The sequence below is a fragment of the Vigna angularis genome, chromosome 2, assembly GCF_016808095.1.
Source record: "Vigna angularis cultivar LongXiaoDou No.4 chromosome 2, ASM1680809v1, whole genome shotgun sequence".
NCBI classification, from domain to species: Eukaryota; Viridiplantae; Streptophyta; class Magnoliopsida; order Fabales; family Fabaceae; genus Vigna; species Vigna angularis.
In genome coordinates, this window is record NC_068971.1 from 37,684,033 (window position 1) to 37,707,917 (window position 23,885).

The window sequence follows — 23,885 nt, forward strand, 5'->3', positions numbered from 1 at the left end:
GAAATCTTGAACTGAAACAAGAGTCCTTGTGGTCATTGATTCTAGGGATGGAAGATGATTCACATGTTGTCTTAAGATCCTAGCTCTTTAATGCAGGTTTGCTTGTTAGATTGTCCAAGGGATTGGAGTTTAATAAGGAAAACCTAGGCTCTTTCACCTAAGGGATTAGGGCTAGAGTGTTTTAGTGGATTGACTTTGGTAAATTGATAGAGAGGAGATGAAATTGGTTATACACAAGAGTGCATTGGTGAAAACTAACTTTAACAATGTCATTTCATATCATTTCTAGTCTTTTCCATTTCCAAGTGCCTTCAATACCAAAGTCCAACCTTGTAATTACTTGTGAATTTATCTTTTTGCACATATTCTTAAATGATGAGTTGTTCTTGAGTCTAGATGAGATGTTAATCGCACAATTTTCTAGTATTACGAGTCTCTTGGGAAAATGATACCTGATCTTACCACGGTTTATTACTTGAACGATTCGATACGCTTGCCGAAATTGCCTAACAAGTTTTTGCACAACTCTTTTGTTCATACTTAGTGGACATACAATTCATGTTGACGCATTCAATGAGACTTAAGCCAAATATTTTGCACCTTTCATCTTTTAATCTACATAGAACCCTATACATACAAGATTTCCTAAATAATGACATCCAAATTTCATGGGGACTACAGTACATACATCGTACACAATGATCATTCTCATCTTCAAATTTGATTATCAATAAATGTAACCAATACATTTCTTTGAACATTTCTAGCAAAAAATATGTACATTCAGACGTCATCAATACATATTCAAAAGGTTGTAAACAAAACATCAATCACATTGCAAAAATCCCTATTCAACATCTACATAAGGCCTAAATCTTGCAACATTTCATCCCTCCGCACATTGTCCACATCCAACATCCAATCACAAACATATTTCTTCCTAACCTGTTGCAGTTCCTCCTGCAAAGAGATAAATGCACAATATATCAATAAAATGCAACATCTTCTCTCAAAGCTCCCAAAAATGAATATTTTATACCTTACATTTCTGTAGGTGGGCATTGTGTTGCTTTCGTATTCCTCAGCGACATCCCACAACTCCATAAATCTCAAAACAATAACTCCACAATCATACTAACATCAAACAAAGTCCAAAATACAAATAATGTTATTTAACATATAAATGAAACAATAAATTTTTTTATTTGCAGAAATAAGCATTAAAAACCTAAAAGTTTGGTTGGCTTGGAGTGTGCAAGTGTTGTACCTGCAACGTAGTTGACCTGGTTGTGCAAAATATTTGCCTGAAGTCCTCACTTATTTTGTCTTTGCTACCACTGCAGTTTCTGCACCATGATGTAAAAAAAATTAGAAAAAAACTTCATACTTTCCACCCAAAAACGCCATCAACCACTAAATCTTCTACACAACTTCAACCCACACTAAACCATACCTTGAAAGGGTCCGGCGACACTCCGGCGATGCTCCGGTGGCTACAGCAAGGGTCCAGCACAGGGAAGGAAGCGGGTGGGAGGAATCGATAATCAAAACGCGCCCTTGGTTGGCTGGGCCGGAGGGAAGACGATGTCGTCTTCAGTTCGTCTGCCAATGCCGGAGCTGCGGCGACCCGCAATCCGAACTGCCTGGCTGGGTGGAAGACGACGGACACCGGCGACACTGCGGCGGCACTGGATGGAGGGAAAACGGCAACGTCTAGGGGCGGCGGGTATCCGGCGAGAGTTGTGGTGGCTGGTTCGAAGGTTCGAAGGTGCTCCATGAAATGTTCTCCAACTTCTCTCTCTGAAAACATTTCAATCTCAAATTTTTGAAATAACCCTACATTTTGAATCTGCTCCCAATTCTCTCATTGCCACGTCATTCTTTCATTTAAAAAAAATTCCACGTGCACCAGTCACATTTAGACACGCGTCCAGTGTCTAAATGTTGTCAAAACAGGTTGTTCAAATATCGTTTTCCTTCCTAAAAATAATCTCACTCGGAGGAAAGCTTACACTTCAACTAAAATAAATTGAAAAAAAAAATTACCTCTTTCTTGTCGTTAACGACAAAAACGGCAACACCCACGCGATGTGAAGCATTTGCAGAAAAGGTATCAGGAGTTTCTGGAATCCATCGCACAAGCATCAAATACGCTGGCTCAGCATGGTGATACTTAAATCCAGCCTAAAAAGGAAAGTGGCTTCTTAATTAAGAATTAGGTTTTCAAAATAAAGAAAGAATACAAAACAATTTTTTTTTTTTTACCTTGACAGCAGTATGAACAATATTTGAATGCAGTATGGGCAATTTGAGCCAGACCCCTTTCTTTCTCTGCAAAAAACGCATTGGAAATAATTACTGAAGGTAACAAAAAATGTGTACTGCTTCTATTGGATTGAAAATGTTATGAATCAATTTACCTGTTGCTTCCAATTGTTCATTGAAGCTTCCAATATGGAAGAGAAGAGCTCAGAATCCACAGGCTCCTGATTCTCCAAGCTTACGACAACTCCTCCATAATGATCCTCAACAACACTAAGCAATTCAACCCTTTCAGCTTCCATCTCTTCTTATTGTAACCTAAAACTGGAACAGATTAGCAGCAAAACGTGGTTGCTGACAAAAAACGTTGAGCTTCAACGATTAGAGAAGCCATTTATAATCTGCGAAAAGGTAACTCCTTGTATGTGAATTGAAAATCATAGGTATCATAAAAAATGTTACCTTTGAATGAAAAGCATCCGCGTTACTTGATGAGAACGCTGAAATGATGAGCTTTCTTGACCCTTCAAATCTCTGAATCGTCATCCAGAACAAAACTCCGTCTAAAATTCTAGGTTGACTAGTTAAATGTAAGAATTTAATTATTCATGACTTCAGTATGAGAACGACAGAAGGACACAAACATAAAATTTCATTCTTCAACTACTTTTCAACGCGTTAGGTTAACTGCTTCACGGAATTTATGAATCTCGTGTTTGGAAAATTTTATCTATTTGCTGCTTTTTCTTTATATATGATTATTCTTAATCACCTTTGAAGATTTATAATTTACTTTTTAAAAGAAAATTATTTTATGAATATATTTGGGCAGTATTGAAATGAAACCTAGGTTAGGAACAGTCATTGTTTACCAAGTTCGCTAAGTAGTTAAAGATTTGTATTGTTAATGTTCTTTCTAGTAAATTTCCTTTGTTGCCTATTGCAAAGCATGAATGCGTCACCTTACTATTACAAACCCAATCCAACATTGCAAGCCATGTCAATCTTTAATGCTACCATGCAATTGTTGTGCAAGTTGAAAGTTTGTATGGCATTAAACAGTCATCTCAAAGCCATAGCTAGGCAGGCAAACCAATTTCCATCATACACTTAATAGATTTAATCCCGACTCAGTAGTTACCAAGTTACAACATGTTGTCCTAAATAATTAAATGATAGGGTACACCTAGTTATCACCATGCTCTTCTGTGTCATGACTCGTCTTCAGCTTCAGCAGAAGCAATTTCTGAATCCAATTTGTTCATTAATTGCTCGCTTACATGCTTGGCAACAGATATCATATCAAGAATGATGCTTGGATCCAGCCCTACACCTCCTCGTTTGGTTATGCCACAGATGTGCCCTTGCCTAACAGAGATGGAAACGGCAGAGTTCATTTGTGATTCCTCTTCTGACGTTGCATCCACAATATAGTGCCTCCCAATCTAGAAAGGAGAGATGGTAAGAAACTATCACAATTATGGTCAAAAAGAGAAGATAACACATGCTATACCTTAGTTAGTGTAACTATAACAGGGACTCCAGATGTGTCAAACTGCAGAAACTCCTCGTCGCTTACATCAACTTCTGGTTGCTCATCGTTGGATGCTCCAGCAGCAACTTGGACTCTTGGAATACCTGTATTGCACAAAGCAGCCTAAAAGAACAATAGTTATTAGCTGCATTGGGGTTTTTCCAGTTAATTTTGAAAATATATTTGCATATGGTATTAAGGAAATCCATGAGAAAAATCTCATGAAACTGACAGCAATTTGGTCTGTGATATTATAAAGATTACAGAAAACAGCTAGTAAAAGGATAGTTTTAACTTTAGCTATATGAAACAACTAGATAAGAGACTACAAGGTTTAGGTATCTAACTTTTAACCGTTTCCTTATATAAGTCTTTTCAAACAGCCCACACAGTATCAATGGCCAAACTATGGTAAATGAACAAGAAAACTTGAAAAGTAAACATTTAAAATTGACTACATCAGAAAAGGATGACCTCTGCAATGCTAATTATTATAACCACAAATCCACCACCATAATCTTTTCCAGCTTTTATGGTATATTATTCTATTTTTCATTTTAGGTTGTACCTTAATGGCAGCGCCTAGAGCATCCAACAAATTTCCATCTGAACTAACAACAAGCCCATCAATGTAAAGATCCCAACAAATTTTTCCTTCAACCACAATAAGTGATGAAAGGTCAACTCCAGCACCTGAGAAAAAAAACCACGAGCCCAACATATATATTAAAAAGAGGCAACAACAAGGAAGGAAAATGATATGGTAGTGATCATAAACTTCATCCAAGAAGGAAATAGACCTGCTCCACTTTTACCACCCAAGAGACAGTCTTGAAGAGCATTTGACAGCTCTGCTGCCAATTCATCACCCCCTCTACCCTATATACAAGCCAGAGAAAGAGTACCAAATAGAATAGTAATTTTGAAACATTAGAAGCCATATATTGAACAAAAATGGCAAATAACACAACGATAATAGAAAACATTAAAATGGATGAAAATGTAAAGGTTATTAATCCAATGCACCATTTAACTATAATTAAAGCTTTTAAGGATTAATTTATTTGGTATGCTATCAATTTCAATGATCATGGTACTTAAAGTTGAATGACATGAAAAAAGAAGCAAGAAATATAATAGAATACGCAACCTCAAAGGCTGGCTCTGCAGTCGAACTGCAATCAATATATATAGAGACTTTTCCTTTGTTAGGTTGCAACAAGCTTGGCTTTCCAAGTTCAGCCTGCATTGTGTAGCCAATATATCATGGTTAGTAAAATAACACGTTCAATTTACAAAAATTGTTCATAGTATTAATATTAAACAAAAGGATATTGCAATTTAAAACATAAGAGACAAACATTTTAACTTTTAACCAACCTTAATACTGGCAATGACATCTGTGGCACCCATTCTGACTCGAGCTGAACCATTTGCCTGCCAAGCAGTTAGTTTATCAAAGAAGAGATTAGAACTATTTAAAAAGAAAATTTTCAATGGTCTGCCAGCCGAATGTCAAATGCCAAATGATTAAAGTATTACCTGGGGAATCACTCCAGTTTCAACCAAGATTGGTCGATATGTCAATCTCTTTCTACCATCACATCGAAGATCATGAGCAATGCCACCTTGTATGAAATGTTTTTCTCCGAGAGATAAACCCACCATACCTGTAAAACAAGATTTCCTTTTTTGAAACTTCGTAACTACAAGTACAAATCGGAAACTCTTAAATACTGTGTTATAAACTATTTCTGTATCAAGCCTAATTGTCAAGCCAAGATAGCAGTGTACCACTGATGGGAACAAAATGATCTTATTAATAAAGTGTATCCCTTCTCAATTCAAATTCTTAGTATTTGAATACATCTCAGAAGCATGCTTCCCTCCATGCGGAACAATATAGTCTAAAATCATTTAGAATGATTTTCCCAACCTGCCGTTTGAGTTACCAAAAAGCAGAAAGTCATTAAATTGAAATAAGGAAACCAATCCTAACTCAGATATCTCAAATGGTTGTCATCATTGGCTATTTCTTCCACTGATTTGTCGAACAAAGTCTCTTTCGATACACAGGCAATTAAAAAAATTAACTCAACTGTTGAAAGTTCCAACAGATACATTTTAATAAAAAAATCAGGTTCACAAGACAAAAACACAAATAATAGGTCTCTGGCCTTATAATAAAAAACATAGCCAACCAAAGAGGCCCAAAATTTTGAATTATCAAATAAATCCAAGCGCAAAGGACCTGAGTTTCGAGGAGCACTACAAAGCCACATCTAGAGCTGTCAAGTGAGCTCTTTTAATAAGATTTGGCCCTAACTCATGTGGGCTGGGGCCAAAAAAAACCCTTCACTAAAAAACCCCACAGGGCTAAAAACCCCCAAAGCCCTATGGGTTAGGGCCAGCCCATGGACTTTTCTTTTTACAAAATTTTAACTCCTCTCCTAGAGTTAAGGATGTGAAACTGCTATTTGTTATCAATTCATATGTTTGATAATAAACAGGCCACTTATTTGCGAGAAAATGGGAAATGTAACAGTTAGTGGGCAATCATGGACGATGATGTAATACAGAAAAAGTGATTCCATCAATATAATTCTCAATTTACTAAAAGAGTAGATCAGTAACACGGTAGAAGTTGAAGGCAGTGAATATTAGGACAGCAACCCCCACTATAGTAGAACTGCTTCTCCAAGGGTCTCTGAAGTAAACCCACCTCAATGTCCCCATTGCCCATTTCCAATCATTGTTGTAGTGTTCATTAACATCTTCCATGATCTGGTGGTAGCATGTTGAATTTGTCACATGTTTGCAAAGATCATTAACCAGATTTGCTAGTTCTTGATCACTTCCCAGTTCATGGACAATAATTTCTTTCTCAACCAGCAACTCTGCATCATCTTTGGAGTGAATAAAAGAGTCAATCAAAGAAACATAGTTGAAGATGTAAGGTTCTTCAGGATAGTGACACTGCTCAAATGCTATTAGGTTCCTCAGAACACACTCTGTTGTGTGGTCTACTTTCAACTGGGGGATCTGAAACCGAGCTCTTGCAGCATGGCAAACAACCCAAGCAAAGAAACCAGCTGAAGAATTGTTTCTTCTCAAACTTGCTTAGACAGAGAGGTTTAGTCTAATACACTCATGAAAAGGGAAAAAATACCAAAGAGGAAAACTATACAAACAAGAATGCATAAAAATCAGAATCAAATGTAAAATGAAACTTGCTCATAAAATCCTTATAAATTAACAATACTATTAACTACTTGCTTCACAAAATTAACCACATGGTGTCATTAACCCCTTATAAAGCAAACTTAACCAGTGTGAAATATTTCAATAAGCTAATGATTATCCTAACCACATAAAAGTTATTCTTGCTTTGCTAGTGGATCCATGTTGATTTTTACAAGCAAATATTAAATAGGGTAAATTGTAATAAAGATACAGATAAAAACAAACCTAATTTAATGTAAACATATTTTATTGCCTCTGATAGATATCACAATTTACAAGCACCTAAAGCAGGATTTATCATATTCAATAAATTTCGGCTTTAAAAAAGGATGAATTTTTTAAAAACAAAGATAAATTAAGATACTTTCTTTTGCACATTTAAGCAAGCTGAAAAGATCCTCTTTCAAAATGAATCTGCTACCTTTTTTATAAAAGAAAAAGCATGCCACTAGTTTCATTACCCATGTTCTAAGATTAATAAAGAGCATATCTTCATCTGTATCTGATCTCCACATCTTTCATACTATCCTAATCTTTATTTGTCATCACAAATCAGTGTGGCCAATATATTGTTTCAACTTCCCACAACATTTATACAACAAAATAGCACACACCCAGACAACTACAATAGTAGTTGTTTGTCTTTCAAAGACATTTTCAAATACAGTTATATTTTCTCACTTATTTTTTTCACCTCGTTTTTCATTTTTTTTACTCACACACCTAAAAAATAAAACCCAAAAAAAATGGAGTGTATGCTTTATTCTGTTCAGAGTTAAACTTCTTTTGCTTAACGTTTTTCCTAGATAAAGATATGAAGAGTCAATGAAATTGAAGCCAAGGGTTAGAACTTTGCGTTTAAAAAATTATCAACTAAAGAATGGCTGAGAAAAACTAGTGACATGCAAAGTTTAATCCACCATTCATTCTAATAAACGGACTTGTAATTAGTGTTGAGACAAGTAAAGAAATTTAGCATATTTGACACGCATTAAACAGAAGACAAAAACATATATTCCACCCGTTTACCTACCTTTAAATTCAAATCAGAGCATAGACAGAAGACAGAAACATTATGGTATTAAATAACAATGTTTTCCACTCTACTCATCAACTAGCATAGACAGAGCAACTTTTACAAGTTATATATACAAAATCATTAAAAATTTGCACAAATGTATATACAAAATCAGAAAGTGGTATACAAAATTTCAGAGGAAAAATAAAACAAGGGTAAAGGACCAACCTGTTGCAACAATGAAGAACACAGTGAAAGAACGTTGAAGGAAGGAAGGGAGTTCGCAATAGCTGTGAATAGCGAATCAATTCTTGGGGGACTTTTCCTACACCACCACCCTCGTCTTCCTACACCACCACATTCCTAGAGTTAAAGATGGTTGGTAAAAATATTTTAAAATCATCTCTACACTCACAGTAGAATTTTGGAAATATATTCTCTGTTAATAAATTAACAATTTTTTCTGGAAATCTAGAATAGATAAGCACAACACTCTGTACACTCTGAAATCTGACAAACATACAACAAATATACACTCACAATTTAAAATACAACCCTCCTCTCTGTTTTGCTTTTCACGGTTCTCACAGAACACACATAAACTTTCTTTCTACCCCTTTTATAATTAAGGAGGACACAAGGTCCAAAATATCACTCATTACAAGCAAACAAGAAATCTTTCGGTGCAGCACTCTCTCTCAAACAAACCAACCTGGATGCCGAAACGAAGAACTCCGCTCTACTCCATGCTCTGCTCCTCGACGGTGCTCCACACCACAGAAATGCAAAGGAAGAAGAAATGAGAATGACAAATGGAAACGAAAATCAAAAGTGAAAGGGGAGGAAGAAGAAGGGAGAAAACGGAAATGGGGAAGAGATCCGTGAGAGAGAGAAGTGGGGGTGGGGGTGCAGTGACTGTGCAAATAAGAGAGGGTAGAATTAGGGTTTAAAAGAAAATCTAAATGGTAAAAGTAAAAAAAATTTAACTTAAAAGACTACTTTTGGAAATAAAAGAAATTGGGAAGGTGTAAGACGGAAATAAAAAAAAAGTGGGAAGGTGTAAGGAGAAGGGAGTAGTGGTGTAGGGAGAAACTCTCTCAATTCTTTAGTTGTTAATGTTCAAGAAAATGATGGAGGAAGTGAACCCCTTGGCCTTGCGGAAGGGACAGAACGAAGAAACCGAGTCGTGGATGAGTCGTGGAAGAGAAGAATCTACGAAAGATGTTGAGTGAAAAGAAGGAATTTCGGATTGAGGGCCAGTCCATCCTATCCCAAACCCAACCCTCCTCCTAGGGGCTTTGGGACTGGGGCTTCAGAAAAGCCCCCATTAAATGGGCCAAAGAAAATGGGCTTAGTTTTAAATGGGGCTAGGGCCAGCCTATGGGGTTGGGTTTCAGCTGACAGCTCTAGCCACATCTTCATATACAAGCACTAACAAGACTATAAACACATCAACCAAAAGTAAGATCAACGAGAAATCACATAGCTTACGGTACACGTGCAAGATAAAAATCTTAAATTGAAAAAATTGTTAAAAACCTGAATTCGGGAGAATTGGTGAAATTGGCGGAGAGGGGGGGCGAGTGAATGAAGTGGGCAGACTCTTGAGATCCCTTTACAGACGAATGCCGCCTTGAAGCGGAGGTCAGCGGTGGTTGATACACGATAGTTGGAGGAGGGAACTAAAAATTAGGTTTAGGTTTTCTTTCTAAAATGTCCATTAATAGCGTTAATCGAGTATGCTTCACTGATTTTGAACTAGAGAAGAAAATGCACTAAGCTTTGCAATCTTGAAACAGACAATTGGCTCCAGAACACAATCAGTTGTGAGATTTAACTGGGTTTTGTGAGTGAAATGTTACAAAATTATGTGATTAAAAATAATAAAAACAAAAATAGTCCATTTTTTTTGTTGAGGAATTAAAATCAAATTTTACATATTTTAAAAGTGCAGTATGTTTTACCCATTAAATAATTAGAATTGAATAAAAATCAATTTGTCCTTAGAATATTACTCATACTATTAAGAGTAATTAAATTATACTAATAATCTTAAAAATACTAAAAATCATGTTACATAATTCCTTAAACCATGAAAAAAATTCAAATTAATTTATTCTGAAAAAGAATCAATTAACTTTAGCAGAAATATTTATTTTTAGTTTTTTTTATTAACTGACAAAGAAAAAAAAATCATTCCACAAAACTGATTCTAAAATGTATTATATATTTTAGAAAGCTTATTTTGAAAATTTTTATTTGAGAAATACATTTTATAATGCATGTTTCAAAAAAAAATATTCTAAAAATTATATTTTAAATATTTTATTCCCTAAATCATGTTTTGGAAATCTTATTATGAAAATTACTTTACCAAAGGGTAGAATGGTGAGTTTAAAAAGTATGGGAGTGCAACTAGAAATTATGGGATGCAGTAAGAAAAACCCTTATTAATATTTTAATATTTTCTTCTCGTACCCTCCTTAACCAAAGAGTATAGCCCAAGCCAACTCCTCGTTCAGGTAAAACGGCATCTAATTCTTTTTGGTACTTTATTTTCTTTTCTCACCCCTACAATTTTAATGTTTTACTTAAATACCTCTATCTGTTATTTTTAACAAAAATCTCATTCCTTTCCTAATATCTAAAATATCTTATGAGTCGTGTTTGTGACATTTAGAATGTGTGACCGAACATCTGTCGGTGGTTTAATAGATTTAAAAATTTAGCAACTTTTATGTGCAGCAATTTTAATTTTTACGAGTTTAATTTATTTATTTTTCTTGACTATGTTTAAAATGGATCCTTTCTATATTGATGGACCATCTTTGAAAATGAAAATTGCAATGTTATGTTGAATTGAGTCGTTCTTGCTTGTCTTGTTAGTCTAACCAACCTTGTTTCATTAAGCCAATAATCAACAAACATCAAGAGAAAGCGAAAGAAGAGAAAGAGAGGAGATTGATAAAATTTTGTATCTTTTCTGAGTACGTGTTACTTAAGTGAGGAGAATTATTTTGTATTTATCAATATTTGTATAAACGAATTTAGTCATAATTTATATATATTATAAATATATTAAGTAGTGAGACATAAATCGAAGGTTAATGTTTTTAATTCCACGACATGAATATTTAATAGGTTCTATGTTTTATTTGATATCTGTGGCTAAGAGATGAACTAGGCAATTGATGATTAACGGGCAAACGGTGAAAAACTGCTCTGTTTTCCGTTGGTTTTGACGCTAACAACGTTAATAAGAGGAAGTAGAGTCTGACACGTACCAAACCTACTGTGTCTTCCGTTTTTGTCCTTAACGCTGAAACTGAAGCAGAAGTCAGTTACTTAAACTGTTCCATTTGAAACTTACAAGCAACTGCATTCTACGTTGTCTCTCTTTCATTCTAATTCTGCTTTTAGCCATATACATACCGATACGTTTTCTTTCTCCTTCAGAAAAACTATGCTATACGTTACCAACATCTAAGGTTTGTGGAACCTGTATTCACTGAAGTGGAGAGCTACGTTGCAGGTACAATGATTTTGATTTCAGTGGATTCAATTCGCTTAGCTATTTTTTTTTTCAATTCTACATGAATATTTGTTGTTACTGCAATATGTTTTGTTATTATGTGTTTAACATGACTACTGTTTGATGAGAAAATAACTGATATCAAATTCTGGGTTTCGTTGACAGTATATGTTTGATTTTGCTTTATCAAATTGGTCTTGGTGATGTTTCTGTTTGTGTTTTTGTGCTTTAGCTGAACTGAGAATTTTTTAACATTCATTAGAAAATCAGAAGGAGGAAAACTGCCTCATGGTTAAGAGAGTCTGTATTGCAGCTTGGTCCAACTTTCATTAAACTTGGTCAGTTGTCATCAACAAGGTCGGATCTGTTTCCACGTGAATTTGTGGATGAGCTCGTAAAATTGCAGGTATTTCTTCTGTCATTTTCAGGATCATCATCGTAGACGTTTCCTATTTTTTGTTAATAAACGAAAAGGGCTAGTTTTTTGAGTAAATAGAGTGAATTCATCAAGATTTATTTATATTTTGGACTAGTATACAAGAGTTTTACTTGATAACAATATAACATTGTACAGGACATGGTTCCTCCTAAGAAAGCAAGAAAATTTATTGAGAGTGAATTAGGAGCTTCCATTGACATGTTATTTAAAGAGTTTGAAGATCGACCAATTGCTGCTGCTAGTCTCGGTCAGGTGTTTGATTTATATTTTCGTTAAATTGAAAATTTGACTTACACTTTTAAATTACTGCTGTTATTAATATGGTAACATGAATTCCGGGGACACATATTTGTATGTTCATCGTGCTATTATGCATAATGGAGAAAAAGTAGTAGTCAAAGTTCAAAGGCCAGGTCTGAAGAAGCTTTTCGACATTGATTTGAGTAAGTTGTGCTCATTTTGTTTCGTGAATGATTTTGTTTGTTATTCTGACATGTTTGCTTGCTCTATCCAGAAAACTTAAAACTGATCGCAGAGTATTTCCAGAGAAATGAAGCTTTTAGGGGTCCACTCAGAGATTGGATTGGAATATATGAAGAATGTGCAACGTAAGTAATAAGCTTGGAAGTATATCATTATGGAGATTTCATGAAGTAAATCATATGTTAAATTAACGTCATTGCATATCAGTAATTTCACCTTCTATTATTCCAATGCTTTCTACAATTTACAGTGTTTCACATGCTACTTTGCAGTATTCTGTATCAAGAAATTGACTATATAAATGAAGGAAAGAATGCTGACAGGTTCCGACGAGATTTTAGAAACATAAAGTGGGTTCGAATACCTGTAAGTTTCTTGCTGCAGCACTAACATAACATCCAATTCCAACCTGTGAAAAATTTTAGTGTCTAACAATTGTACTTTACTTTTGTTGTAGTTGGTATATTGGGATTACACTGCCTTAAAGGTGTTGACCATGGAGTATGTTCCAAGTTTTCCTCCTCATTTATGTTATAATTTCGACATTATTATAATTTATGTAGATTTGTGCATTAATAGACGAAAAATTAGAGAATCTTATGTAATATCCTACTGTATGAAATAAAACATTAGAATTATTTTTTAAACCTTTTTTTTTAGTTGTCTATGAAATTTATTTACAACTGCTCCTAACTCTGATTTCTCGTGGCACAGGTATCAAAATAGACCAGGTGGATACGTTAACTTCTCGTGGTTATGATCGATTACGAATCTCATCACGTGCTACTGAGGCGTACCTGATTCAGGTGCACAAAACATCTGCTATGTTTAATATGGTTTTCGGTTTGGTTACAGATATTAAGGTACTAAATTATCATTTTGTTTTTGTCTTACAGATATTGAGAACAGGTTTCTTTCATGCGGATCCTTACCCTGGAAATCTTGCGATTGATGTGGACGAAGCTGTTGGGTATCAGTCATACGACACAAGCACACACAACAAAGAATAAAGATGAGAAAATTTAGACTAGGCAAATAACTGGAAATTTTATACTAAGAGGAGAAATTACAACACTCTTAAGAATTCCTCAATTGCTTAAAAGCAAGAGAACTAAAGAAGGAAGAGAAGAGAATGGGATGAGGAAAGGGGAACCTTAACCTCTCTTTTCTAACCAAAGGAGGAAGTCCCTTACAATGTTTTACTAGATGTGGGACTTCTCTCCTTCACAATCTCCCACTTGAAGATTTTTTATTAAACTAATCGAATCTTCACACCGCATTTGCCATCCATGTTGCTTATGTTTCCAATAGACCGTAACAGGATCGAGTCTTCCTAAACTTGTCAGTATTGACCGGCTTTGTCATGACATCTGCTAGGTTTTCATCTGTGTGAATCTTTTGCATATCAACACTTCCTTCTTCCACTACTTCCCTCACAAAGTGATATCTTATTCCTATGTGCTTTGTCCTAGAATGAAAGGTTGGATTCTTTGCAATGTGCAAAGCACTTTGACTATCACAATACACAACAATTTGTTGTTGCTTGTGCCCAAGTTCCTCCATTATCCTTTTAATCCAAATAGCTTCCTTACATGCTTGAGTGGCTGCCATGTATTCAGCTTCTGTAGTAGACAGAGCTACAACATCTTGTAACTTGGATAACCAACTTATAGCCCCTCCAGCAATTGTAAACACATAGCCAGTAGTGGATTTCCTTTTATCCAGATCACCTGCAAAATCTGAATCAACATAGCCTCTGACAATTGATTCTGATCCTTTATAACATAATGCAACATTTGAGGTTCCTTTGATGTATCTAAGGATCCTCTTAACAGTATTCCAGTGCTCTCCACCAAAATTTCCCATGAATCTACTAACCACTCCCACTGCTTGAGCAATGTCCGGTCTTGTACAAATCATGGCATACATGAGGCTTCCTACTGCTGATGCATACGGTACACGAGACATTTCCATCCTCTCTGCTTCACTGCTAGGTCTCATACTTGAGGATAACTTACAGTTGATAGGAAGTGGGGTAGAAATTGGCTTGCAATCTTGCATGTTGAAGCGTCGCAAGATCTTCAATAAATAGTTCTTTTGTGAAAGCCAAATCTTCCTATCTTTTCTGTCTCGGTGAATTTGCATCCCTAAAATCTTGTTTGCTGGTCCCAAGTCCTTCATATCAAATTCCCTAGCCAACTGTGCCTTCAGTTCTTGGATTAGAGCTTTGTTGGGGCCTACCACCAACATGTCATCCACATACAACAATAAAATGATAAAATCATTTTCTGTAAACCTATTGTAATAAGTACAATGGTCTGAACTTAGTCTGTTGTATCCGAGGCTAATGATGAAAGAATCAAATCTCTTATACCAACACCTTGGCGCCTGCTTTAGACCGTATAGAGATTTGTTCAACTTGCAAACCAAGTTTTCTTGTTTTTCAAAGCCTTCTGGTTGGAGCATATATATTTCCTCTTCAAGTTCTCCATAAGGAAAGCAGTCTTTACATCCAATTGCTCTAGATGTAAATCAAATGCAGCACACATTGCAAGGACAATTTTGATCGTTGTTAGTCTAACAACTGGGGAGAAAATCTCGTTAAAATCAATGCCTTTTTTCTGAGCATATCCTTTAACAACTAATCTAGCACGATATCTTTTCACTTGATCATTGCCATCTTTCTTGATCTTATAAACCCATTTGCAACCAATGGCTTTTCGACCCTTTGGAAGTTCCACAAGATTCCATGTCTTGTTTTTATGAAGAGCTTCAATTTCTTCTTGCATTGCAGCCATCCATAGAGAAGCATCTGAACTAGTCACGGCCTCTTGAAAAATTGAAGGTTCTCCTTCTTCACTTAGGAGACAATACGCATCATGACTTGTCATCACATATTGTGAATGCCAAGATGGTTTGACTTTTTCTCTTGTTGTACGTCGGAGTTCTCCATCACCAACTTCATTTAGCTCATGTTCTTCTTGCTCCTCTTCTGAATCAGAAGAACTTTCCGAAGGCTTCTTCTCTATCTGTACTATAACTTTGTCCTTCTTCTCGCTGTCATTTGTCTGCTTACTTTGTAGTTCATTTTCTGCAAAGACTACATCTCTGCTAACAATAACTTTGTGGGCAGTAGGATCCCACAAACGATACCCCTTTACATTGTCAGCATAACCCAAGAATATGCATTTCCTGGATTTTGGATCCAACTTTGTTCTTTCTTGGGAGTTGTACATCACGTACACAGGACAACCAAATATACGTAAGGATGAATAATTAGTTGCTTTGCCATTCCACATCTCCATTGGAGTTTTCAGCTCAATTGCAGTTGATGGTGACCTGTTTATCAAGTAACAAGCAGTTTTAACTGCTTCTGCCCAAAAGGATTTAGCTACACCCGCAGTTTGCAACATAGCTCGTGTTCTTTCTAGAAGAGTTCTGTTCATCCGCTCTGCTACACCATTTTGTTGCGGTGTGTGTGGTACTGAAAATTGTCTCACAATACCTTCTTTCTTGCAGAAATCTTGAAAATCTCCATCTACATATTCTCCTCCGTTATCTGTTCTCAAGCACTTAATTCTTTTTCCAGTTTCAAGTTCTACTTGTGCTTTGAACTCCTTGAACTGAGCAAACACATCGGACTTCTTCTTGATAGGATACACCCATAATCTCCTAGAGTAATCATCAATAAATGATACAAAGTATTTTGCTCCTCCGAGGGATAGTTCTGGTGATTCCCACACATCAGAATGGATCAAGTCCAGTATATGTTTACTTTTGGTAGTCGTTCTAGCAAACTTCAGCCTATGTTGCTTGCTTGTTACACAATGCTCGCAGAAAGGTGAATCAATCTTCTTGAGCCCGGGTATGAGATTACGTTCCGCAAGAATTTGCAGTCCTCGTTCTGACATATGCCCAAGTCTACGATGCCACATTAGTACTGCTTCTTCTTGGCTTGTCGATGCAACCGTTGCGTTGGCTTCTTGCAAAGTATCTCCCATAAGCACATATAAGTTTGCCATGATTTTCTCAGCTTTCATGACTACCAAATTTCCCCTTACTGCCTTCAAGATCCTTCCTTCAATATGGATCTTACATCCGAGGTCATCTAGTTGTCCTATAGACAATAGATTCTTCTTCAAGTCTTTCACATGTCTTACTCCTTGAATTGTGCAAACAGTACCATCATACATCTTTATTTTGATTGTACCAATTCCAGCAATCTCCAATGCATGGTCATTTCCCATGAAAACAGATCCTCCTGAGATAGGCTCATAAGTGTGAAACCAGTCTCGATGTGGAGTCATGTGCCACGTTGCTCCTGAATCCATTATCCATCTATCATGAAATTTCTTTTCACCATTAGAACTGATTGCTGCTTCGCTCACCAGGATTTCTCCATCTTCTTCGGCATTTGCAACACAACCTTGTGAGGTTGAAGCTTCATTTTTCCTCTTCCAGCACTCTTTCTATGTGTGCCCTTTCTTGCCACAATAGTAGCATTTGTATTTTTCTCCGCCACGCTAGATAATACTGAGTCTGCCATTGCCAGGTGCAAATTTGCGATAGCGTTGTTGTCAATTTCTTTCCACTTCTGATCCGTCATTTCTGCGGGTTTTTCTTCAATTGCATCTATGCAATTGTCTTTTCTCAGAATTGCCTTCATCTTTAATTTCCATAACGAGAAATTGTTCCCGTTAAACTTCTCTATCTCATATTTTGTCGTCATTTTTTTTTTCTCAGAACCGGCTTATGCACTTCTCACTATGAATAGTATTGTCTACTGGAACTACACAGGTAGACCGTAAAGTAAAGCCTAAGAAGTTCCCAGGAAAGAGAGGTGGGTCACAACGGACACTCTTAAGTACCAAGTCTTTCCTTAGCCAGAACTTTCCCAGACTGGAAATTTTATACTAAGAGGAGAAATTACAACACTCTTAAGAATTCCTCAATTGCTTAAAAGCAAGAGAACTAAAGAAGGAAGAGAAGAGAATGGGATGAGGAAAGGGGAACCTTAACCTCTCTTTTCTAACCAAAGGAGGAAGTCCCTTACAATGTTTTACTAGATGTGAGACTTCTCTCCTTCACAGAAGCAATTATTTATTATGACTTCGGCATGATGGGAGAGATCAAATCTTTCACCCGAGAGAGACTGCTTGAACTTTTCTATGCTATGTATGAAAAGGATGCCAAAAAGGTCTTGATTTTGTACTACCCTTGGATTATTTAAATTTACAACATTGTCTTTTACTTCTAACTAATAAGAAATCACAAGTTGCTATCAAGGAATTTGAGATTTCCAACACTTTTAGCTGATGAACTTTGCTATCCATCTTCAGAGTTCTTAAAACATAAATAATAGTATACGAGAAACAATGATGCAGGTTATGCAACGCCTTATAGAGCTGGGAGCACTCCAACCTACTGGGGATCTGTCTTCAGTAAGAATGCAAACTATTTGCAGTTCAAATATTCTCATTTTTGTCTTCACTCTTGGCTTCTTAGATGATAAATTTACCTTCCAGGTGAGGAGATCTGTACAGTTTTTCCTTGACCATTTGCAAAGCCAGGCACCAGATCAGCAGCAGACCCTTTCTGCAATCGGGGAGGTTGGTCAACACTGTTACATTGCATCAGTGAATTCAGAATATTTTTGCTGTTTGTTTCACTTGATTACTACAAATTATCTGCTGAATCTTCAGTCCACAATTTATTATTCAATACTTTCTGTGTCAGGATTTATTTGCAATAGCACAAGACCAGCCATTCCGTTTTCCATCTACCTTTGCCTTTGTTCTCAGGGCTTTTTCAACACTTGAAGGTGTGCATCTTCCCAATTGGAAAATTCTCCTACAAAAAATTTGAGCATGTCCCAGTGTTTATTATTAGTTTCACATTAATATATAAATTATAATATGGTAACATCATCCTTTCTGGTGAAAAAACTAACTTCTTTAAAATGAATTAAAAGGAAGTTTCAGTAATGATTCTTTCATTTTTCTGACAGGCATAGGCTACACACTCAATCCAAATTTCTCCTTTGCAAGGATTGCTGCACCCTATGCACAGGTTCAGAGTTCAGATAGTCCATGAACAATTATACTTCCCATACTGCATTAGTGCTCATACTTTCTTACCACGTTACAGGAACTTTTAGATATGAGGCAAAAGCAGATTACACCACCACAGCTTGTGGAGGAGATAAGAAAGCAAGCAGATGATGTACCACACACACCTCTTCCCTGAACTTTGTTTGTTTTTTTTTTTTCTATGATGTTTTTTTACATCTATTTGATGTGAAGCATGTACTTATGCCATTGTTCAATGTGATGATCCATTTGAATCTATAACTCTGGTGTAATGCTTTTAGGCTAGATCCTACACCATGTCAATGCCACATAGAGTTCAAAGAATAGAAGAGTTTACAAAGCAACTTGAAGCAGGGGATCTAAAACTTCGAGTCCGAGTTCTCGAGGTCAGATTAGAAAAATCATACCTTAAAAAACACAGATAAATTTGTTCTATTCATTTGATATTATACCTTCTTACTTTTTATCCTCTTTTTCTTAAAAAAATACAAAAAATTTACATTTTTATAACTATTTTACCTTTGTATTATGTATCAAATGAATATAAAAATGTTACGTTATCATTACTCCTCAGTTTATCCATATTTTTTTGGTTGCATTATTTTTATTCAGAACCCTTTTTTTAAAATTGAGATTAATAAGTTAATTTGGCAGTCTGAAAGAGCTGCTCGGAAAGCAACGACTTTACAAATGGCAACTATATATACCGTGTTAGGAGGAACTCTGCTAAATCTTGGTATCACTATGAGCAACCAAGGCAATGTAGCTATGGGAAATGGATCTTTCATTGCTGCAGGTTACTTTATCTTACAAAGCCTATTGTCCAATCATGTTCAAATTTCTTCATATAACTGATAGATGTAGCATTTGATTTGAATGTGCAGGTATTTTTATGACACTGTTTGTCAGATCCATGCAAAGGGTAAAGATGCTTGATAAGTTTGAAAAAATGATATAATAATTGCTTACCAAAATATTCGATTCTTTCAGGCTTCTGTAAACTTCTTTTTCTCCATTTTATAAGATTGAATTAAATTTTTTTTCTATGATAATGTTTATTTTTTATTTTTTCTTTCAAATATGACAATTTCATAATTTATTTTCTTTCTTTATTTGACAAATTTGACTTTGATTATAATTCTCACCTGCTTTTAGTTATTTCCTTTCTCATCGTTTACTTTTTAGTGTTTGTTTCAAAGACGAACTCGAAGATTTTAAAAATCTAAATCAAATTTAAGAATACAATTTTTTATTTATTAATAAAACAATTTATGTAAAAATATACCATTTTTGTGCTTGGCTTTAAGTCCCTAATGTCTCTTTTATAAAAAGAAACCAAGAAAGAGACATATACGGTTGGCAAATAACATTAAGTGACGGATCATTAATTATTTGTTGACTTAAGCAACACTCCTGTTCTTTTATACTTGTTTGTTCTTACTGTATTAGGAAGTGAGATGTAGTTGCAATAACATTAAACTGAGAGTGCATTAATTCTTCATTGACTTAATGCAGAACAATATAGTATTAAGAACCTCCATTATTATATATTTTTAATCAATGCATTTCAAGACACATTTTTATGTATTGTACTTTAGTTTAATATTTACAAGTACCATTGTCGGATTAAAAATAAACAATTTCTAAAATCACTAAAACAGAAATAATTTCGAAGTAAATTCTATTTCCTGAAGAAAATATTAGCAATTCCCTGTTTGTGTATAATTTTAAATATTTTATTAATTGTTGAGTTGAAATTTATGAAAAATTGTAAAATTTATTGAGTTTTTATTGTTTCTTTATTAATTATGTCATTGGTAGAGAATATTCATCTTTTATAAATCATTTTTGTATAGTCTCACATTTCAGAAGTCAAAAGTTTTAATTAAGTAATTTGACTCTTTAAATTATTTTTCACTTAATGAATTTTATAAAATTTATAGTATAAATATATTTCAGATTAATAAATACTAAATTTAATTAATCAAAGATTTTATAGAGGAATTTTTATCAACAAACCAATCAAGGTTCTACAAGAATAAAATACAATCTCTGATATCAATTTAATCAAATTTATTTTTTTTTAAATAAATCTTATGATACAAAACAAATTACATATTTATCACTATAAGTTCAATATCAAACCATTTCATCATAGTATATCAACTTACAATTCAACTTCAATCAAACAATATTTTACTTATCAAAGATATAACATAGCTCAACTGATCGATAGATCTACTCTTTTTGTTTCAAATTGTGTTTTTCTTTTCTATTCACAATTTATAATCAGATTCAACTTGTCAAACCACTAAAAACCAATGAAAACTCATTTATCATTCATTGATACCAACACATACAAATCACAATTTCACATATGCAATGACGCTATCAAATCAACCAAACATCACATACAATCTCTCAAATGAGCAAATTTCTCTCATTCATAAATTGCAACCACTTCAATTTCATGTACACATCAAATGCCTCAAGTTCAAATCAAATATTTCATAAAAACACATCTATAAATAAATCAAAACCATAACACATGTTCCATTTATTCAATCACAACAAAATTGTTGAATATATAGCTTTCCTTGCTTGGTTCATAAAATATTTCTTACAAACTCAACCTCACATAGGTTGTTCTACTTGCATTCAGAAAATTTTGATCAACGATCATAACATATATTATCAATTGTAATCAAACAAAGATTTAACTTCAGTTATTAAATGTTACTTGCAAGTCCGAAGACTCCACATATAACTAGGGAAGATGAATTGACTTTGTTCAAGATTTTGATGAACTAAGATTGTAAACCTCAACATTAAGAGTCTTATTTGATCTTTAAATTTATGAATAATGAAGTCAAATATTAAAAAATAAATAAATGATAAATTTTAAAAAAAGTTACAAAAATAATATTTTTTATAAAACGAACTTGGAAATTTATTTATACTTTCAACTTTTATTATTAAAATATTTTAGTGTTAACTACTTTTATATATTTTCTAGTTTCTTACGAATTTAATCATATATTTTATAATTACTTATTTTTTATATTAAAAAACATTACTTCTTAAAAATATAACATTTATAATTTACAAGGTAGATTATTATTTAGTGACAGTACAATTTTATGATATTTTCAATATATGAGTTTAATTGTTTATTTTTTGATATCTACTTTTTTTATTTTACAATTTTGATTTCTGAGTTAAGTAGTTAAAGTAAAATAAGAAAAATTGTATTAAAATAAAAAAGAAGTAAGTATCTTTTATTACAATATAGCCACAAAAAATTCTATTTTAAATTTTAAAAATTAGATAAAATTTATTGAGAAATAAACAAAATAAATATCACTTCTAAAGAAAAAAAAAGAAAAAAAATCACATAAATGACATTTAACATGCACTGCTAAAAAAGATAAGAGTCATTCTCCCTGCACCTCACCACTCTCGTCCTGCATCTCCAAAAAAAATTTTAATTCCAACTATGCCCTTGCCACAGTCAACGAGGAGAGAGAAGAATATTATGGATTTTTAAAAAGTTTAGTAAAACTTTAACTCCTCTTCTGCCGCATCTCACAGTGAAACCCTACACCTACACCCCCTCCTTCCTCCCTCTTTTTCTCTCCGTCCTCCGTATCTTGTCTCTGCCATCCCACGCTGCGTTGCTCGCGTTCCTCCGTTGTTTTCCTCACAGATCTGAGCTGCCGTCCAGGTTAGTAACTTGCATCTACTATATTTGTTTGTTGTAATCTGTGCTTGGTTCGGTTCGTGGTTCGTGTTCGAAGCTCGCTGGAGGTGCACGTCCGCAGTTAGAAGTGCGGAAAGGGATCAGAACCGCATTTCGATATGCGGCAAGGAGAAACGCAGTTCGATCTGCGATAAGCACAAACCGCAGTTCGATCTGCGGCACACATATACAACCGCGTTTCGATCTGCGGAAGCGGATAACCGAAGCTGGTGAGGCACAGAACCGCATTTCGATCTACGACAAGGAGAAACGTAGTTCGATCTGCGGATAACCGGATTTCAAATGACGTTTTGAAACTTAGTTTTTTTAATTAAATATCTCTCTATTAATAATATGTATGTGATCTCCAGTATAGAGCATAATCCATGAACAAAAAATTTAAAATAAAAAATCATAACACAAAACAAGAAATTTAAATAAAAAATAATAACATAATAAAAAAACATAAAAAAAAAGATAAAAAAACATGTAAAAAAAATCATTGCAGGAATATAACTAAAAAATCATTAAATAAAAAAAACATGCATGAAATAAAGAAAAAAAAAATAAAACAAAAAAAGCATGCATGAAATAAAAAAAATAAAGAAAAGAAAAATAAAACAAAAGCATGCATGAAATATCATAAACCGCACTTAAGTGCGGCTACAAAATAAAAAACGCACTTCGAAGTGCGGTCACTGCTTTCCGCACCTCGAAGTGCGGTTACGAGATTCGTGTACCTGTCTTCTTCCTCTCGTCGAACGTCAGAGTGTCTTCTTCCTCTCGCTGTCACAGTAGATGTCCAAATCTCCCAACAAACCCAACACTACCACCACCAGATAATCTTAACCACCAACTCAATCCAATTCAATACACAGCAAAGAACTGAAGAAAAATAACAATGCTTGCTACAGTGAATTGCTATAGTGAAAAACGAAGAACATGGCGCACCTGAGGGTTTATACCCAAAAAATATTTTTGTGGTTGGCAGTTAGGAAAATGGTTGGGGGTTAAAAAAAATAAATTCATTAATTACGTTTTGACTTCGAGTGATTCTTCCTACACCTCACTGCCTTCATCCTGCACCCCCAATTTTACTTCTTTACCCTTCATTAACAAAAAGTCAAAAATTAATACCGCACTTCGAAGTGCGTTTCCTAGTGGTCGCATTTCGAAGTGCGTTTTAATTAATTGTTTCCTAACCGCACTTCGAAGTGCGTTTCCTATTTTAATTAATTGTTTCCTAACCGCACTTTGAAGTGCGTTTTAATTAATTGTTGCACTTTAAATCCAAAATAATATTTAACATTACATATAATAATTATTATTTAATTCAATAAACAATTTAATAATTATTTCAATTTCATAAAAAATTAAAAAACTTAAATAAAATTAAATACATAATAAATAATATATTAAGAAAATAATAATATGTTGAAAAATAACAAATTCAACAAAATTTAACAAACAAATAAAATAATTCAAAATATATTAAAACAAAACATTTTATTTAACAACTAACATAAAAAATTAAATTTATTATACT

General features: G+C 34.3%; 3 protein-coding genes across 6 annotated transcripts; 1 reads left to right on the forward strand and 2 right to left on the reverse strand.

The window, feature by feature from the left end:
* Positions 1–3,262: 3,262 nt before the first annotated feature.
* Positions 3,263–9,627, reverse strand: LOC128195420 (uncharacterized). 4 transcript variants are annotated; one of them, XM_052872868.1, is made up of 11 exons: positions 8,770–8,908; positions 8,286–8,382; positions 6,519–6,702; positions 5,591–5,732; positions 5,339–5,466; positions 5,177–5,233; positions 4,947–5,039; positions 4,597–4,675; positions 4,365–4,489; positions 3,776–3,919; positions 3,263–3,707 (listed from the first exon to the last, which is right to left on the reverse strand). In XM_052872868.1, the coding sequence occupies exons 5-11, from the start codon at positions 5,462–5,464 to the stop codon at positions 3,474–3,476; spliced, it is 858 nt and encodes a 285-aa protein (XP_052728828.1). In that variant the 5' UTR covers positions 5,465–5,466; positions 5,591–5,732; positions 6,519–6,702; positions 8,286–8,382; positions 8,770–8,908; the 3' UTR covers positions 3,263–3,473. The 4 variants fall into 4 exon arrangements, with proteins under 4 accessions (XP_052728828.1, XP_052728826.1, XP_052728825.1 ...); XM_052872866.1 differs by lacking the exons at positions 5,591–5,732; positions 6,519–6,702 and having other exon boundaries at positions 8,286–8,420; positions 8,770–8,900; XM_052872865.1 differs by lacking the exons at positions 5,591–5,732; positions 8,770–8,908.
* On the reverse strand, positions 6,410–7,504 carry LOC128195348 (putative UPF0481 protein At3g02645). The gene is made up of 2 exons (XM_052872617.1): positions 7,501–7,504; positions 6,410–6,888 (listed from the first exon to the last, which is right to left on the reverse strand). Exons 1-2 carry the CDS (start codon positions 7,502–7,504, stop codon positions 6,410–6,412), a joined length of 483 nt encoding a protein of 160 aa, XP_052728577.1.
* A 1,833-nt stretch (positions 9,628–11,460) lies between the features above and the next one.
* Positions 11,461–19,666, forward strand: LOC108323595 (protein ACTIVITY OF BC1 COMPLEX KINASE 7, chloroplastic-like). Its single transcript, XM_052872873.1, has 18 exons — positions 11,461–11,589; positions 11,852–11,995; positions 12,164–12,471; positions 12,543–12,636; positions 12,784–12,877; positions 12,969–13,023; positions 13,226–13,317; positions 13,408–13,473; position 16,791; positions 17,605–17,708; positions 17,896–17,952; positions 18,037–18,120; positions 18,248–18,332; positions 18,519–18,580; positions 18,659–18,733; positions 18,882–18,986; positions 19,255–19,396; positions 19,485–19,666. Exons 3-18 carry the CDS (start codon positions 12,357–12,359, stop codon positions 19,556–19,558), a joined length of 1,305 nt encoding a protein of 434 aa, XP_052728833.1. The 5' UTR covers positions 11,461–11,589; positions 11,852–11,995; positions 12,164–12,356; the 3' UTR covers positions 19,559–19,666.
* The last annotated feature ends 4,219 nt before the right edge of the window (positions 19,667–23,885 follow it).